Here is a 20,264-nt window from a genome sequence, read left to right as displayed (position 1 = left end):
TAAAATAAAGGCAACACATTACAGACTTAAAATACTCAATGTTTCAGGTAATTTAATACCATCTTTCAGAAAATTAAATAAAATTAAGAAATGTCTGGAATGAGTATTATTTTTTAGCTTTCGTTACCTTCCAATTTTACCCTTTGGTTAATGATAAAATTCTGTTTCTGTGCATAATTCTTTTTTCTTTTAACAAACATATTTCTTTGCAAGCAGTGTTAGCCATCCTCCATCAGGTGATGCTTTACATTTTTGAACCATTACAGTGTATTTTTGTTTCATTAGCAAATATTTTAAATAATGCCATCAAAGACATAAGATCACTTAGGTAACAAGTTTTAATGTCTTTTTCCTTCAAAACTAATTTGTCTTCAAATAAAGTTTAATTTGAAATCAATAGTTTACTGTAACCCAAAAACATAGCTTAGAAAAAATCTTTATATATACTTCTGTGACTTTTTCAGTTATTAGGGTCCATGTTTCAATAAAGTAAAGCACATTAACAACAAGACAGTATACAGACAGGCAGATCAGAGTAAATCAATCTTCTTTAGAATTCTGTTTTGTGAATATTTTCAATTAAATAATAGATTTTCGGGGTCAAATCAATAAGGGCTAATATTCTTCTCCTCAAATGTGAAGGCTTCTTCCCCAATGTAATTATCTTTATTCAAAAAAGAATTGCTGTACAGTTTTTGGAAAAAAAACTTCTATCTTTTATGAACCATACATTCATACACTTCGTTCATACAGTTAGGGAGGACACTCTACAATGCAAGGGGAAAAATGACACAAGTATTGATGTCTGTAAAAAAAAAACAAAAATAAAACAAAAATTATTAAAAAAAATAAAATAAAATAAAACCATCATTGCAGATGTTGTCATAAAATCTTCTATATCTAGCAACATCTAATAACATTTAATTTTGTTTTGTCTTTTTCTTCTTCTTCTTTTTTTTTTTTTTTACTAAAAATGGCTGAAGAGCAGATATAGTTTGCATCGTCTATACAACAGGCTATAAAACATCACTCATCACAGTCCAGAAAGCACATATAGATGTGTTTGTATATAAACATATGTAATAAGATATTTTGCGTGCATGGAATTTCCCAAATGATTGCATCTAGACATCCTTGGAAATCTGCAAAAAAACAACTGCCTTAGATTTCACAACTGTATGAAATTAAGGCCTCCATGTGCCTTCTTAACAAAGCAAAAACAAACAGATGCGTATTAACCCACTGCCGTTGTATCTTCTTTGCACTTTCAAAGGGTCTATAAGATGAGCCATTCGTTGAATTGTCCGATATGGTCACCAATGTCTCTTGAAAAAAAAGTGCAAATACTTTGGCTGATTCCACAATCATAGGTAGCTTTTTATGAATTCCATCTTGATAATGTTATTTATCCCTCATCATGAATGTTTGGCGGCATTTTTAATTAAGAAAATGTCCCAGCAACACAACCACAGGCAACGTAAATGAAAACACTGACTGTTTTAAGATTTTTTGACCCCTAAATCTGCTCTTGTTTCCTTGAAACAAAGCATAGAATTTCATTGTCTTATTGAGTTCATTGGATTTACTTTTTGTTTGTTCTTTCCTCTGGCCTCAGTCCACATTGATTTGTCCTATGTGCTTGATTAGAAAGTAAATTAAGTTTATTAAATCATGTCTCAGATAAAATGAAGACTATATTATTATACAAGTGTTCTTCTTTATCAGTGAGATCAGACGTAATATTCTTTATCCTTATTTTTCTTGTTTTTATTGGAACTTTTGGCACTGTTAGCCTGCTTTTCCTTCACCACAGCCCCGTTGGACTGTGCAGAGTTGCTGATGTAGTTCCGACTCTCGTCGACATGGTAAGAGCCTTCATCTCGATTTCGGTACTTGTACATGGCATAGAGAAGGATGAGAATACAAAGTGCAGCTGCTGCCACAATGCCGACCACCATTCCAGTTGTGCTGCTTGATTCTCTGATAACCTCGGATGGTCCTGGAAAGCCTTTGGTTCCGGGTCCAGTAGGGTTTGCTGTAGGTAGATCATGCAACAAGGGAGAGGTTAATTCAATGTTAGCTTATTAAAACTAATTTCATATTTTATTTCAATAACATGTTAGAGGCATGTTTACTAAAATTCACAATTCTCTGCTCAACTAGGTACCAAAGATTTTTAATCAAATGACTCAAGGTCTTTGAAATTATATTACTTAAAGAATCTCTTTGGAAGAAATATTTACACCATTCTTATAAAGACATAACGTGAGAAAATTTATTAGTTAAATGGAAACTCAAAGACATTGTCCAAAAAAAGGATTTTCGAAAGATACTCCTAATCAACAGTATGAAAATGTTTTCATTTCTAAGATAATTTTGCTATCTTAAAGGTGTTTGCCATCCATACTCACTCTATAAAGAGCATCTAATACATATAATATAAAGTGTATACAATCATAATGCTTAAATATATTGGCTATAAATGCAGTATATTCTTCTAATTATCACTATTAAAGGTTTTATTCAAAGTTTTGTCGTATATAGAAGTCTAAAGAACAAAACAATACTTCTGACTAGGTGTTCTCATTATAAACAAGTAAAACTCTACCTGCGTTGTTTTTTATATTAATATAATTTAGGGGTCCACATATGCGCCTAAGTAGAAAGAAAAAAAGAAAAAACAAATGCACAAAACAGATGAACACAGCCAGTGTTGTCTGTTGATTAAAGCCGGTGGTACATGACCTCTAGAGCGGTGTTTCCCAAACTCGGTCCTGGTGAACCCCTCTGGCTGCAGGTTTTTTGTTCCAACCGGATTCCTAATCAGTGACAACACCTGATAGCACTGAGCTCAAATAATTAGCTGGTGTGTTTTTTCTTTTATTCGACATTCAGAAAAGCATAGCAGCATGATTTTTACATTTATAAGACATTTAGAAATATTTCTGCTTTTGCTATAGATGTAAATGCTTAACTGTCTTTTGTTGATTTCATTATACTTTGCCCTTTCTCTTTGCAGTTTTTCCCCCTTTGTTGTATCTTAATAATGACAATTTAAAATGAGCAGAGCAGACACGCAGGCAAACAACACTGAATAATCAACGGCTGCAAGTACTTTAGCAACCGACCCACTAGTGAGTAAATAATGGATTAATTAAACAATTAGAAGACCTAGAAAAGCAGAATGAAAATCAAGATGAAAATACTGTTAAAAAGAAAAAAAAATACATTATTCCTATATAACTGCTTGGTACATTTTCATTTTTTTTTTTTTTTTTAGCAAACTTAGTTTTCTAATTTCTATATTGTTCCCTAAACACAGAACTTGGGAAATATCAGTTCACTTAATTAGCCCAGGAGTTCAATTAAAAACAGAAGCCGGTTGGAAAAAAAACCTGCAGTCACAGGGGATCACCAGGACCGAGTTTGGGAAACACCGCTCTAGACAAAGGGGATGTCAAACTTGATGACTGCTGTTGTTGTTGTTGTTGCTCACTTGTCAGATTTCATGACTGGCTATCCCAGGGCATGACAAATTAGACAACTCTGTGACATCTTTCCAACACAGTTTCACATTTTCAAATAATTGCAAGCTTGCCCTTTTTTCCTGACAGCTAATAGTGTGCTGCCTGACAGATCCAGTGATAATATGGATTCTTTACAGGTATGGCGAATTCAGGCACAATCTTAGCCATTTTTTTTTCCTGTCTATTCGGTTGTGGTATGTAAAACAAGAGCGTTTGATTCTGTTTGTGAGGTCCAAAACATCCATGTTCTTTATTCTTCATACTTGCATTATGTGCACTGTACTTCTGGCTAGGTGGTCATTTGTTCTCGACACATACACAGAGCTCGCTCCTACAACTTAAGATGAAGTCAAACATGCTTGCTTTTGTCGCCGTGAGTCGCAGACTGGTCGGAGTGAGTGGAAGTCATGGCAGGTTGGCACAGCTGCCTCCAACTCATTAAGGAAGTGTAAAGAAAATCTGTGACTGGAAATCACTGGAAAAGTCGTGTAATGTGAGTGGGCCTTTAGACATTAGGCTACACTACATGAGATTAATTGGCAGTTCAGTTTCAGTCTTTGAATGTATGTGTGATCATATGGGTGTCGCTTAACTTGTCAGGACTCCATCTGCAGAAATAAGGAAGGAATTATACATGTGATTTGTGCAGTGAACTTCTAAATAAAATTATATTATACTGCATGTTACAATGATTTCTTACTGGTGCTTGGCAGGTTGTCTAATTTATGATTGTTGTGGTAGACTTTAGGAACTTCATACTGCCAGAATCACTTATTCTGTCCACTGTTATGAGGTGCCTGGAGTCCGCACCAGGTGAAATAACATGTAAAATAAGAACTCACCCAAATACACATGCATTTTAAGGAAATTCGTATTAAAATGTGCACAATCATACAATAGTGAAATTTCATAAAATCAATACATGTGATATTTATTCTGTGGGGAATCATAGGTATCTTATGCAAATATCATACAGAAAGAATCCCAACAGGATTCAATCTTAAAACCTGTCATGCATTTCCGTCAGTTGATCACCCTCTGCGTTCATCTGAGATATGTATGTACTACCAATCATGGACAACAGTGGCTGCTGTCCTCTTCCATTCCCTCCACTGTGCTGAGATGACAACCAATGAGGGCAGCTTCAAGTTTCCTGCCTATAATTCACGTTGTCACTGGAAGGAGGTGTCACTCTGTGAGTAGAGCGCACTGCAGGATGGAGCTCCTAACTTGTGACTTACCGGAAAGAAGAATTCACTAAGCCCTAATTGGATCTCCGTTTTTGTTTCTTTTTGATTTCTGTCCCACACTATAGATACTGTAGATTGTTTTATTTTTTGTTGACTTTGATTAAACGGGGCAGGCTGGGTTGGCACCCTAACATTTATCATTTGGACATGTTGTTCCTCACTTGACCATACATCCAAGTACTGAAGAGCAAGGAGGCACAACAGCTCACCACCACATTATATGAGTTATCAAATTCACTTTCAAATGAAGCACTTTTAAATAAAATATGAACACTGTAAAACCCAGGACAATTCTTTAGGCCATTTTTCCTAGTAATAGTAAACATTTAAAATGGAAAAGAAAACAGATTTTAACCATAACTTGTGGCAATAATTGCATCAGTTTAATTTACATTAATATCAGTGAGAAATACAATCAAAAGCAATGCATGCATGAAACATTAAAAGGAGCGTTTGGTCGTTTCTTTGAAAGTCATAAATAAAACACACACAACAGTCAATATTGCAAGTTTTCATTTGTAATGATTGACCAGTCCCAAATGTTAAATATAACATTTCTCACCCACTCAGGTCTGGTGATGCCACCACTGCGTGGCAACCAATCTCAATCCGGAATCATTTCATGTGCAGCTGATGGAGCGAGCTGCCTACCTCCGTTGGAACTGCGGACTCCCTCAGAGTGTTTAAGAAGTCTTTGAAGACTCTTGTTCTTTCCTTATCTGTCTAATTGACATGGGATTTAATGATAGGTTTTTATAACTAAGGAGAGATGAGAGGTTAACTAGTTTTATGTTGTTATATTTGGGTTAAGCTCTTCACGTCATAATCAATTTTGTAACCTTGTCCTGGAAACTTTTTTGCTAAGTTGCTTTAAAGAAAAGCATCTGCTAAGTGAATAAATGTAAATGTAAATAACACAATTATGTGTGTCCAGTGAACTACAACATTTAAAAGTTGTATTGTAGTTGATAATGAAGTAATTGTGTCCAGAAAATGTGTGTTAAACAAGGCTGATCATGCCAAATACAACAAAACCACATACTGCATGTAACCCTAAAGTATATAATGAACCTCTTGTTATTTGTGTTATTGTGAGTGTCTTCAAAAACGGCATGAACGGGAAGAGTTCTGGGGCAAAGGTTCTGAAGAAGCAAAGGTACTTTCTCCAATTCACTGTACTTCACCAAGAAGGTGTTGCAGGCATAAAATTAATTAATTAAATAAATAAAATTAGGTAACCTTCTTGATTAGGCTGCTGAGCTCATGGCTGTTCTTAAGGACTAAGGAACACGTTTTGAAAACAAGCTTTATACTTAATCTCTAAACAAATCTTGTGCAGTTCACATAATTGCCTTCCTTGGGAAGACTTTAGCCCACATGCAGACTGTATTAGTTAGGCATCTCCTTGATGTTAAATATACCTAACCAGCCCTATGATATCGGATTTTTCTTAAAGACATTTGCAGAATAGTGTGTAGCCTATCAAGACAAAACATAATCAATAGTAGTCAATAAAAAATGCATATTTAAAGCACCATATTTGATAAATGCCACCTCAAAGGATATTTTATAGTGAAAACAGAACCATTAATTATGAGAATTATACATTGTTTGATGTTTGCAGTAAACAGTAGATGTTTTACTTTATTTCTTAGAATCACTGCTTCCCTTCTCTTAGTGTCTGGAACTCTTCCCCAGCATTAGTTTTCTAAGGTCTCCATATCCAAATCCAAAATGATAAAGGGGATTAGAAAGAAGCATACAATTTTATTAACTTAGGTTTTCATAAGACATTACAGATAATGCCTCATGAGAGAGTAATAATTAAACCGGAACCAGAAGAGATTGCAGTGAAATGCAGTAAGTTACTGCTAGGAAGGCAGACTTGTCCAGATAGCATACAGTGGTGTTCCCCAGAGAAAATTGTTATGTCCTCTTCATTTTTTAATTATATAAGTGACTTAGGGAAGGATATTAAATTTGAGAGTGAAATACACTGGTGATACATGATATTGGTGTTTCTTGCTATGGAACTACTGAAAAGGTAGAACCGAATTTTACATGTGGCTGGGAAGCAGATTTTAGGTAAACCTTCATGCCATTTAGTTTAAAATAGCAATATGAGGGCTTTGGTGTACAGTATATAATTTTCAGGTAAAATAAAAAAGTCTTTTGTCTTAAGCAGTAGGTCTAGCAGTAGCAGTGGGCTAATCCTAGTCATCAGAGGAGAATCCACTAATGAAATCTCTTATGAGCTACTATGTGCATTCTGGTCCACGACAGCATAATATTTGAAAACTAAGCCAAGGGCTTAATTACAAAGGCTAGTGAAGCTAAATTTCTATTGCTTGCAATGAGTAACAAGTGACAGATATTATATAAAGTCTTACACACATTTTTTAAGAAATGTCTCACTGCATTCTATTCCATCTGTTAGTGTCATGGCCCATACTTAGTCACTCCCTGAGCCACACCTCACACTGCCAGTTCTCACTGCTAAGTTTACTTAAGCGGGGTTCCAATTCCATTCAGTTATTTTCTTAGTGCCTTTGGTTATTTCTTAAAGTCAATGTTTTCTCTTCTTCACCATACTTTTTACTTCACATTTGTTAAGTGTTTTGCTCTGATCTGAATTTGTTGCAATATTCCAAACATACCATCCACTGCACCTTTAGTTCATGTTTTTGTTCATGTGCTGTTCTGACCTTAGCTTGTCAGTTATGTTTTGCTGTCATCCAGCTGTCTATCGTTTTTTACCTGTGCTGTTAAAAGAAAGAAGACTTACTGTGTTCCTCTTGCATGATGAAGTACATTGAACTGTGCGAAAAGCGTGTACTCAAGAGTTAGTGAATGGCAAAAATCAGGTGGCATTTGCTGTTAGTGGAACAACAACTAGAGGGCAAACTTTGAAATTAACCTAAGAAAGTTTGATTTAGGAAAAGGAAATTACTTGATGTTTTGTTTCAGAGGGCAGTTGACCTTTGGAACTAACTGCTGGAATAAGCAGTGGGACATATTTTGCTGGAGCATTTTAGGCATAATCTAGACTTTTGGCTAATGTTTTAACATAAACGATGGGCGATCCAGTAGTCTGGGACTCTCAGATGTATTGCCATATGACATGAGCACAGTTTTCTCCCTTTTTCTAGTTCTTGTGGGGCTGGCACAGAACCTTTATGGGCAAAATTATTATGGATGTATTGCTGATTTTACTTTAATCTCTATGATTTATATTTTTCTGAGTATTAATAATATAATTCTCGTAGGAAGGCAAAATAAAATGAATTGGTACCCTCCAAAAATTCAATGGAAAAAACATGAGGTAGATAATTGGAAATATTTAAATAAGCATGAAAGACAATCCATCTACCATTATCAAAAATGAGCACACAACACATGCAAAACCAGTTTTCTCAGAAAATACCTGGTAAGATTTAGGTGTAGAGATCAAGTCTGACCATCTCACTCCTTTCTTTTATAATCATAGCACACATTCAATGTAGTGACGAACACTACATGAGGCAGCAAATATTGCTATTCTGAGATTTCCCTTTAATAAAATTTGTCATTTGCAATCTGCTCAGAAAGTTATACTGATACATTGAGCAAGGATTGATAGTACCCTACAAGCACAGTAGTGAAAGAGTCAATTATATCTCAGCCAAGCAAATAAGAGGGACAAAGTAAAAAGAAAACATCTTCATAAAGACTGGCAAAGAGCAGAACACATGCAGGCTGTAATCAGAGCTCTGCATTGAAAGATTCTCATTGGTTTTTTCAATGATTTGAAATTTACATTTATATTGGGAAAAAAGTGGGATGAAGTTAAACAGCTTGAACAAATCGTTTTAAAAAGTACATTTATGTTCAAGAAATAAGAAATATGAAAAGCCTTTTCAAAGCAGTCCGCAAGTAGAATGCACTGAACATGTCTGAAAGAACTGATGACCTGCTAGTCCATACCCCACAATATCATCTCCACTTACGGCCTAGATAAAAATATCAGGGCATTTTAGAAGTGTTTCATTTTTATATACTGATAAACTAAATTTTCACATTTAGGAAATCAAAATAAATCTGCTTATTATACATGATCATTTTATGTAAAAAATGAAGGTCAATTTGTTCATTCACTTTACTCTCTCACTTTACTCTCTGGATGGTTTATTTCTTATTAAGTTAAATAAAATGTTTGGAATAAATAAATAATACCAGAAAAGACAGTAAGTAGGTAATAATAATTGAAGAAGCAATAATAAAATTGAGCCATCCATTTCTCAAGCAGAATAGCCACTTTATTAGGTATACCCATTCCTTACTCATAATTGACGCTTCAATCATTGACTGGCAATTCTATTCAAAGCAGGTGCACAAAACATGTGTAGAGTTCAGATGGCGAATACGCAAGGCTAAATATTTAAGTGGCTCTAAATGTGGGCATGGTAGAGGACTCCAGAGGTCAGATGAGTATATCAGGAACAATAAACCTGCTGAGATTTTCAGATGTATCATAGCTGGCCCAAAAAACATCCAGTCAACAGCGGTCCTAAGATTAGAAACAGTTAATCGATGAAAGAGGCTGCTGAAGGAAGCTAATCTGATGAGGGAAGAATAACAGAATGACTACAGTTTATTTACTAATGTACAAGTGTGGTGTGAAACGGCTGATTTCTTCTTCTGGTTATTACAAAAGAGGGTACAGTTACATTTAGTTAAGGGATACACAATTGTTTCAATCATCCCAAAATATTATCTGTCTTTTGAATCCTTAGTCCTCATGGAAGAATCAGATTTTGGAATAATTCCCAGGTGCCCTTGCTCATAAGTGTCACCAGTGCATGCTGGTGGTGGCAGTGTAATGACGTTATTTGTAATTCTGTATAGCTTAAGGAATACAGTAGTCACTTCAACTTAATGTAGTGGCCTCTCCGTCACAAGCTCACAATCTAATCAATTATTTCTGGAATGAAATGGGACAACATGTTCACAGTACTGATTCACAGCCAACTAATCTGCAACTACAGTTTGACATATTTGAGTCAACATGGGCACCTTCCCTGTAAGTTTCAAGACCTTGCTGAAAGCAGGACCAATGAATTCAGGCTGTTCTGACGGCAAGTGTAAACTGAATTGCTGAATGATAGATTGGTGTATTTATTAAAGTAGCCACTCAGTGTATATTCATAACCATGTTAATGTTACAGTGATTGTAAAATGCCTTGAAAAGCATCAAAAATATTCTTACAAAATACAGTTATCTTCTAGACACTGCAAGTAAACCAATTAAAAGAAGTAGTCAGTTGTTTGTATAAAGTAAACTCGTTTTTTTATTGATAGGCGGGGAAAAGTGATTGATTTGAAAATATGGTAATGGTAATAAAAAAAGCAGTAGTTCTAATATTGAATGTCTTGCCAGAGCATATACAGTATGTGGCTGGGTGCCCAGGGCAAAAAATGGCAGCCTTGTGTTTTTTGATCCACTTGAATATGGCACATCTCCAATAAGCTAAGGGAAAGTTCTCTATCCATTTTTCAAAATCACTTAAGCTTAGGGTACAGTTTAAATCAAAGCATTATGCTAAATGGAAGAGTTAATCTTTAAAAGATCTACACTGAGTAGCAGTGTGATAATTACCAGCAAGCACATATTAGCAATCCATCACTACTTTGTTAGCTGAAGCCTTTAAATCTCCCATTGATTTGTAACAATTAACATCATTGCCTGCCATCTAAAGTGAGCCCAAGACAGATTGCCTTTTTTCTGCCTGTCAAATTCATATTTTTACACTGATAACTGACTTCAGCGAATGGAAAAGTGAAAAGCGAAATCTTTTCACTCCCACAAGTGAGCACAGCATAGTAATACAAGCATTTAAGAATTAAACAAGCTTCCCTAACTAAATTATAGAACCAATAATAATAATAATAATAATAATAATACTCCTGCTACATTTGTGCACTTTCTAAACAGGTTTATATTGCCATCTGCCATCTATTATGGCTTGTCCCATTACCTACCCTAAAATACTGTAATAATGCTTCCCTTTCCATCTCCTGTCTTTCTCTCTTTTGTTATTTCATGGCCTTACTTCCACCCTCCTATCAAATCCTTGCTCTGTATCTCCTCTTAGCTCCAAGCTTCACAGACCTCTGCCATGGAGGTTACTTTAAACTTCATCTGGTAATTACTTTTAGGGTGATCTCTAGAATTAATTCTGTGATAAAGAAACAGTTTCTGGAAGTCCTGGGGTCTTTTGGCCTAGGTCCCTCTGCCATCTAAAGGTATCCATTTATTCCTGAGACTCAGTAATAATTTAAAGGCTCACGAGACAATCCAGAGGCTGCTTGCTTTCCATTATGAACAACAGGAGTTCCTATATATTCACCACAGATACCTTGTTACCACCTAATGGCAAAAGGCATTTCTCTCATACGTCCACAGTACTTGTTCCCTCTGGCTACCCTGTTAGGTCTATGTCCACAGAAAATTTGTTACAAGGCACTCTTTAACTAGGTATGCTATATCTTCTCTATTGGTGTTCTTCCTCTTTCTCTGGAGTGGTAGCCTAAGTAATCAGTGCCTGCAGCAAGTTACTTTCCTTCTTATGACCTTTCTGGAACCTCTCCTAGCCCTGCATTGCAGCTTCTGGCCTGGAGTTCAGTTTCACCAGGATACCATCTACTGTATACAGCCTGTGACAGATTGGGGATGCTATCGCTCCCTTGAACCCTCGGACCAGACGCCAGACACCAGATAAAAGTCCAATATGGCTTTATTTTATAATAATAATGTGCACCAACCACCCTCCACTCCATAATACTCATAAATAATCAATACACAATACTAATAATCAATAATCCTCCACTCCTAGACGTGTTTCCACCCTTCCTCCCGACTCAGCTCGCCCGTCTGGGATCTCCCACAGTCCTTTATAGTCCTTGACACAGAAGTGCTTCTGATCACTCAGTCCATGTGACTTCCCAGCAATTCCCAGGTCAGGTGAAAACTCTTCTTCTTCATTCCGGAAGTACATCATTTCCTCTGTCACTGTGACTAAGACGTACTTCCAGGTTATAGGGAAAATAGCAGTCCCTGCTCCTCCCTGCAGCGTTCCCTGGAGGCCCCCATGGTATCCAGCAGGGCTGTGATGTAAAACTCCACTGTCCATGATACCCTACTGGAACTTGGGGCACCTCTATGTTGCAAGAAGGGCTTCACCTGGCGGCCTGGGGGTATTAGCTGGGATGAATGGCCGGCCATATCCCACAAGCCTAAAATGTCAGATTATTCCTCAAAGGCACATTGACTAAGTATAGTGACCTAACTACTGAATGATTCCGGAGCAAGATACAGAATAGTAGTTACAGTTCCTGATGTTTCTAATTCTAATTCTTTATACATTTTTTATATTATTAAACTTCATTTGAGAATCTCACAGTTGACAAATTCATACCAACTGTATTTGACTAGACGGAAATGAGTTTAGGTTATAAACAAATGGGATCATTCGAATGCGCATATATTAATTGTTCATTCATCAATAAAACCTGTCACCAATATACTTTTTAGGAAAAGAGATTGTTGATACTTAGAAACTATTAGTACATATGCATTTAGCTAATGTTTGTAGCCCATAATATTAGGCAGTGTGAGATTTTAATGATTGGTAGTGACTTCCTTTATACTTATTTGTTATGTTCCTTTCATTTTATTCAAATATATGCATTTTTGTTTGTGATGAGGTATGTTATGGGTCCATGGCAGTGTGCTAGTTTTTAAGTAAAAACTGTGTGAGTTGGGCTCTGTGGTTGTGGACTCATCTGAGGAGCTGGGCTGTTGTGGGGTGTTTGTAAATCCTTTAATTAGTCGGCTGTTCCACATCAGCACTTTACGGTTTGTGTGCTGCTCCCACAGGAGGACAAAAGGGAGCCTGAGCAGGACACAAAAGGGGAGAATCAAAAGAATGATAAAGTAGGAAAAAGAAACTAAAAGCATTTCTGAAACAGAAGGAAAAAGGCAATTGCTGAGAATGAGAAATGTAAACAGAGGAGATCGAAGCGGGCAGGATCTGCACTACTGATTTGTTTTTGGACAGCAGGACAGAGGATTGGGTGAGCTTCAAAAGCTGGATGTCTCTCCACAGTAGAGTTACTGAAATGTGGAGCTGTCAAGAGGGAGAGGAAGGCCACAGGAACTGTTTGAAAGATCCAGGCCAGACGTAGCAGCATCTGTGAGAGGGCACGGCACACTCAAAGTTGCAGTTACTGAAGGACATGGCAGCTCTGGGTCTGGGATGGCTGATCCAGGGAGATATAGCAGGCTGCGTCTGTGGGATGCCTGAGGTCCTGATGAGGACACAGGAAGAGAAAGATAGAATATTTGTAATTTTACCTTTCTATGTGGATTTTAACTTATTTATCAGATTTTTAAGCATCCACAAATGCCACTGTTTTTATTGGGTTTATTTATTATTTGTTATTGTATGCAATAAAAGCACAAAGCAGTTTTGAATCTTACCCTTGCTCATTGCACTGGCTCATCCTGGGTACATGACTATTGATGTCTTAGGTTCAAGGGAATATGTGAGCTGCAGCCAACCCAAACATCACAATTTTATTGTATCATCAAATGATTTCCAAATGCCAGATTTCTTATCTAGCGTATTAAGTGTTTAATGTGCTGCGTTTTGTTTATTTACTACCACTTGCTCATTTACTACTAATTGCAACTAATAAGGCACAACTGCTAACCTATTTTCTACAGACTTGTGACGGTCTAAATCTTTCAGATGTAGGACTTTTTTCCTACAAGGAAAAAAACACCAAAAATGTAGCATGTAAAATATGAGTTGAAAAAGGCCCACAACATTGTTGTGATAAGAGAATTAACAGTATATAGAATCTTCTTCTTAAACTACATTGTACTTGCTGTATACTTTGTTCCAGCAAACACAGTAAACTAGCCACGGACCTGAGAATTCTTTGCCTTCCACCATTCCTGAATTTCTTTAGCTCCCTAGAGTCATTGTGTACTTATTTGCTGTCTGACAGGGTCTGTGATAATGAGTGGCAGCCTTCATCAATACCATCCTCAGATGCTGCTTTTCAACCTCATCTGTCTCTGACACTATTAACTCAAAGCAACCTATCTCGAACAGCAGAGACACAGTTAAGGCAGCTGAAAATAGATAGCTCAGTGTCACTCACCATTTCCTTAATACTTGCATGTACAGAGTGTATATCACCTTTATTGAGTAGGAAACCAATGAACAGTAATAAACATAGCATACATATATACTGTATATATATATATATATATATATATATATATATATATATATATATATATATATATATATATATATATATATATATAGTACATAAAGATAAAACATGCAAAATCCAGTTTAGGATCTTGATGGCCTGGCGACCTTTCCCGGTGTCTTTGTAAATATAATAATTTATATGGTCTTGCCAGCCAGGGATGGGGAATTAATTAAGTAATTACCAGTAGCTCATTTTACTCCCCTCTGTTTTCAAGACACTGAACTTTTGGGTATTTTTCCCATTGTGGCTCCTCCCTTTTGCCTTTTATCTTTATCTTTTACTTTTTTCCATTCTTCCTGAATATCCTTCATATACACATCATCTGCTTCTAACTTTTTTGTACAGTATATTTCACAGCCAGAATAATACGAAGCTAACTTTATTCTGTTTATCATGAAAATGTTAACCTTTTTCCTGTTTCAGTGATTCCAAATATATATTATATTAATTAACTGAATTATGTTTTTTTGTAAGTGTAAACAGTAGTTAATTTAAGAACATAGTGCCTCCAAAAATAATTCAGATAAACCAAATTAAGAAAACCTGAAATACTGCATTCTACCAATTAGCTGTTAGAAAATGTAAAACATTTAATTCTACTAATTAGCTGTAACAGATAAAACAAACAATGCGCTTTTGCCATTAATTTCAATGATACCTGAAAATACAGCAAGAATTAGTTTATCATAAAATATGATGTGGTGACAGTACAAAACTTATTACAGCAATATTCCATGTACTGTATTATGATATAGAATAAGATAAAATTGAATTAGCTTTTTTAAAGAACACTTGAATATTCTCATATATATCCACTAGGGATATCAGTAACCATTGCAAATACACTACTTAGTACAGTGAGCACTCTGTTTTGACATAGAATTAATTTGATTTCTGATAGTGGACATTACAGCAGGTGTGCTTATTTCATCAAGTGTGCTCCAGAACAATGCAGTAACATACAATGACCCCACTGATGCCCTCTGTTGGTGCCATCTGTTCCATATGATAATCCTGTAAACCATACCCAGCTGTTCAGTCTCCTTCTGTCATATTGTATCTGAGGGCCGGAGCATTCAGGCTGTCAGGTGTATCTTTAACCATTCCAGATACATGGTTATGAGCAGGGAAAACAGGCATTCTTAGGTTCTTATTTTTTGGCTATGCAGGGAAATATTCAAGACAATTTTTTTAAATTGACTGAAAAGTACACAGTTGTACTTGTACAGGCCTATCTTTTCCTGTTAATATGCCTCATCACTTTTGGTACTTAAGCATACTGTATAAGGAGTCTTCATTTACAACATTCATATTGTGAGGGACGACACCTGAGGATTAGTGTCCTAGCCAGAGTTGACTTGGGAACTTTACCTGGCATGGATGCCAATAATATGGAAGGACGTGGGAGAGCCTGGATATCAGTACCCATTTGGACACTAGTAGGGAATGCCGGGAATTGTAGTCCAGTAGCACAGCCCTGCTGGGGTCCTTGGGTGCTGCAGGGAGTTACATATCTGGGTCATCATCATGATCCAGAAGTGCTTCCAATGGGCAAAGCCCTAGGACCGGAAGTAGTCATGGATCCTCCATAAAACAAAATGCTGTGCCTTGTCCAGGTGAGTTGGAGTTTGGAGCAGAGATAGGGCAACACTCGACTGGAGGAGTAGCAGTGTGATAGAGAGAGAGAAAGAGAAGGGGAAGAAATACCCTATTTAAATCATCGTCATATAAGGTATTTTGTAATAAACACCCCTTAATTTGAACTGGTGACTGTTTTGTGTGTTCATGTTTGGGGTCTGGGGCTCTGTGGCGCCCCTTAGCCTTCACAATATCCAAACTGAATACCCAACAGTCTTTGACGAACGAGCACACAAATAACATATTCACTTTTCATAACACACTTTGTTATCCTTCTCCATATGTATTCATTCTAAGAAATGTTCTGTTGATTTTCTAATACTAAATTGTTCATATGTATTTCAATGTGTCATTTGATTTCTTTAGAATTCCAGTATTGTGCTTTCTTTGAAAGTAAATATAGAAATTGAAAATTGATAATTGATGAACACATAATGTTTACAGGCATGGGTAATACTACCATTCAGTGTCCATTTCTAATAGTTTTACTTTAAGTAAAGAACACTGTCATTCATAACTATGTCCACTTTTTCATTACTATTTAAAAAATTAATATAGGTTAGTACAAGCAATACCTTTCAAAATGGAATTATGTCCAAGATATGATAAATGAAGGCAGAACATTAAATTTGAAGGAAGTTATCATCTGACAATAGAAATATAATCTTTTGAATGCATTCAAACATAGTAATACCATCAAATGTTTAACAGGATTAAAAAATAGTGTCTGCAAAACTCTTAACAACAAATATGCAATGCTGTTTTGTGCTCAACTGTCTTTAATACCCCCAGATATTTTGAATTTTAACAAGTGACTTCTACATCTCTTATACAGTATATATTTCTCTTCTGGTTCGTCCTGCTTCCACTTCAAAACAGGTCCCACCCACACACAGCCGACACGGCATTTCTCGATTCCTACTCGTCGTCTTCCATGTCATGCACTATACTGGCCTGCTGAGTGTAATACATTCAACAAGTACTCGAGGTGCTGCCACAACGGTAAAGTAGCTTTACCACCTTTGCGGGAGCCACCTGTGTCTTTACAACAGCTTCTTACACAGCAAACATCAGAAGCTAAAAATTATCGTGTACACATTCGAGAATACAACTCTTCTCTAGCGTTTGCTTCCATGGGTGCAAAGATAACTCGATGTACTGGCCACGGACCATACTGTTTTAAAATACTCGGGCAAATTTATCACCAAATCTCTCCACTGTACGCTAACACTTCTACCTCTCCAGGATATGGACAGTTGTATGTTTTTGACACAGTGCAAGCTACTGAAGTACGCTTACAAAATAAAGCAAACTGTGCATGCAGCGAAAATGTACTTCTCTAGCTAGATTCTATGCTCAGAACCATCAACCTCATCGCTAAATCATACAAACACATGCACATGTCCAATCCAAAAGCATCTGTACGAATGATTTTCAAGGAAAACCCTAGGCAGGATTTACAATGATACAATGCCCCGACATGTCACACCGATGTTGCAGTGATTTGCATCGGAAAAGATGGCTAACCGCCTTCTGAAAGGGACATTTGCATCTATCCCATAGGCAACTCCTGTAAACAGATTTCCACGCTCAATATGAATTGCGATTCTATGGTTTACCCACTGTTATTCCCTTACGGAGACATTGGCTGGCACACAGATTTACAACATGTTCCCGATAAAAGAACCGCCAAGCGTATAAGGCTTACTCAATGCCATTTTTACGCGTACAGATTAGCAATGAGGAATACATTTAGTATTTTGCACTCCAGTGGCAAACTATTCCAACAGTACGTCGCAGATGCGTATGTTAAAACAGAGGGTGCGTGTCTCAACGTATTTCAGATTACATCAACAAGATCTGCGCATGGAACAATACAAAGGACTATCTAACGCACTGCAAGCAAACGCTGAAAATAACAATGTACGTGTAGGCAAAATGATCATATTACCGTCCACATTTCCAGGAAGTCCAAGATACATGCAACCAAACTATCAGGATGCCATGGCCATAGTACGTAAATTTGGAAAGCCTGATTTATTTATCACTTTCACATGTAATCCTGCTTGGCCAGAAATTCTATATGCACACTGCGTCTTTCAAGAAGTATTTATTTCTTCTTGATTTCTGAATTCCTTTCTCACCGTTCTCCGTTCCTATTCTTACACCGCCGCATGCCGGTGGGCGTCGGTTAGTCCATTATGAAATAGCTGTGCTGCCAGCAGATGGTACCATTCTCTGGCTTCATACATGTATTAATTAAAAAGATCTTTTTGTATTAAGATCCTCAGTCTTGTCTGTTTTCAGGAAATGTATTTATATTGCCATCTTTCTTGATTTGCAATGAGTAAAGTGCAGACAACAGAAGACAGACACTGAACATTACATGTCGGATAATAATCAAACACCTAAGTGTATGCTATACAGATGTAATGACGGACAATTTTTCACCTGATCTTCTGCCTCCCAAGTGTGTTGCTATATATGACAGGCTTATATACACATCATTACTCCTGGAGAGTATAAACCTGCATGCATATGTACTAAAGTCAAGGTAGGACTTCCAGTGGCAGATATGTTAGGAATCTCTTCCATTAGTTTCAGAAGTATGAAGCCCTTTTGTGCAAAAAACAGTTTAAGTAGCTGGCAATATAATTATGCAAACCTGTAAGCCTGATACCAAAGGTGTGGTGGATAAAAGATAGGTAGAAGTTTGTCAGGCTAACAGAATGCTCATTGCCTCAGTAGACTGTTAGTTCATTTTAATAATCTGCAGGATGCCCAGAAAGTGAAAAAATGTGTTTATGTCTTGGCGTTACATTTCAAGGTGAATTTTGACTATAATTTTGACAAAGTTTTGTGTTAATATTCACAAAAGTTTTGTTTTATACTATACATTATTGTATAGCAACTACAAGTTCTTTTTTGCACTTCAGATTTTGTTACATTTTTAGTATGCACCAAAATTTCCACTTTGCTACCACTGGTCTACATAAAATCATACAACAAAGAAAACAAGACAAATCAAATATGGAACTGCTATTTATGAATTAGACAATCTGCAATAAAATGTCAGTGTGGCCTGTTATTCACAGATCCTTTTGTTAACGTGTGCATGAGCTACTTTTAAAATGTAACTTATATGACTATTTAAATGGGCCTTTCTGTGATGATTACTGGAGATTTGAATGTGGATATGAAAGAGTGAATGGCCTGCTGTCATAAACATTAGCCTGGTGTGTTTCTTATTATGTGTTCGCTAATTTTATGGGTATATGGGGGATAGGAAAGCGTGTTGCACAGTCTCCCATTTTCTGCTTCAGCCATCAGTTTGGAGGATAACGCTCCTGAAATTCTAATATGCATCTTACATGTGTAGTTTTGTATTTAGTGTGTGGTATAATCTATTGCATTTTACTTTGAGAGTTGTCGCAGTGCTTGCGTCTGCACTTGGTGAGCAGCACTGTGCAAGAACAAAGAAGTTTGTACTGTTGTATTATATTTCTGAGGTGGCAGGGATAGATTAGCCATCTAGTTCTCTGAAGAGGATTGCTTACCTTTTGTGTATTGTATTTACCTCATTTTTTGATGCCCATTGTACGCCCAGCCTACTTGGAAGGAGGTCTTACACTGAATTGCCTTTCCCAAGATTTCTTCCATTTTATTTTTCTTCCCTACAAAGTTTTTTCCTTTGGTAGTTTTTTTCTTGTTTTCTTAGAGAGTCAAGATTGGTAGGCTGTCAAATAACATGGCCTGCTAAAGCCCACTGAGGCATTGGGTTATATAAGAAATAAATTATTGTTTTTGTTCTGCCTCCACTTCAACTCCATCCCCCCTGCCTGAAGATGCATAAAAAGAAGCCCTAAACTGAAAGTCAGCATCCCTTCTTTGACCACCTTCTTGGAGGATGGACAACTTAACACACATTCTAAAACCCTCTTTAAACTTTATTTGGTTTAACACCACCACCAATGTTAAATAAACCAGGTTTTCCCAAAGGCAACTCAATACTTTGGTGCCTCTCTTTTGGTTATTTTATTATATGATCTCACATCCGGTCCTATCTTTAGGAATGCCTCTGGTTAAATGTTAGATAACAATAAAGTGTGTTATTTTTATGTAAATGTACAATTTGCAAGATTTTGATGAACAGGGAAAGGTGATCAAAGTAAAATACACAAAAGTAGTGAGGTAACTATTTGACAAAGTGTTGTTTGCTTTGCATGTTTTTCATATCTCACTAAAGTGTGTTTGGCAGACCCATTAACTCGCAGCATGCAGAAACTGCCACAAAACTGCTGTGCCACAGCAGGCTCTAGAAATAGATCAAAAACCCACCTGAACTGAGAATCCCTGAAGAGTCACAATGGGAACAGCACTCAACACAACAGATTAAGTAAACACACATAAAACAGTGAAGATTCTTCAAAGATGTGGGCAAACAAGGGTTTGCAGAAAATAGCTAAGCATTCAAAGATAGGAATGAAAGGTGAGGCTACAAAGAAGAAAGAAATTCCGTGGG

General features: G+C 36.6%; 1 protein-coding gene across 28 annotated transcripts in view; it reads right to left on the bottom strand.

Moving 5' to 3' along the window:
• Positions 1-320: 320 nt before the first annotated feature.
• Positions 321-20,264, bottom strand: part of nrxn1a (neurexin 1a) — a 1,087,315-nt gene continuing 1,067,371 nt past the window's right edge. For all 28 annotated transcript variants that reach the window (XM_051919388.1, XM_051919392.1, XM_051919399.1 and 25 more), the window contains one exon: positions 321-2,035. In XM_051919388.1, the coding sequence (XP_051775348.1) occupies positions 1,731-2,035 (305 nt within the window). In that variant the 3' untranslated portion in view covers positions 321-1,730. The remainder of the gene's footprint in view (positions 2,036-20,264) is intronic.

This window comes from Erpetoichthys calabaricus, chromosome 15 (genome assembly GCF_900747795.2).
Source record: "Erpetoichthys calabaricus chromosome 15, fErpCal1.3, whole genome shotgun sequence".
In the NCBI taxonomy this organism is placed as follows: domain Eukaryota; kingdom Metazoa; phylum Chordata; class Cladistia; order Polypteriformes; family Polypteridae; genus Erpetoichthys; species Erpetoichthys calabaricus.
This window is presented reverse-complemented; position numbering and strand designations above follow the sequence as displayed.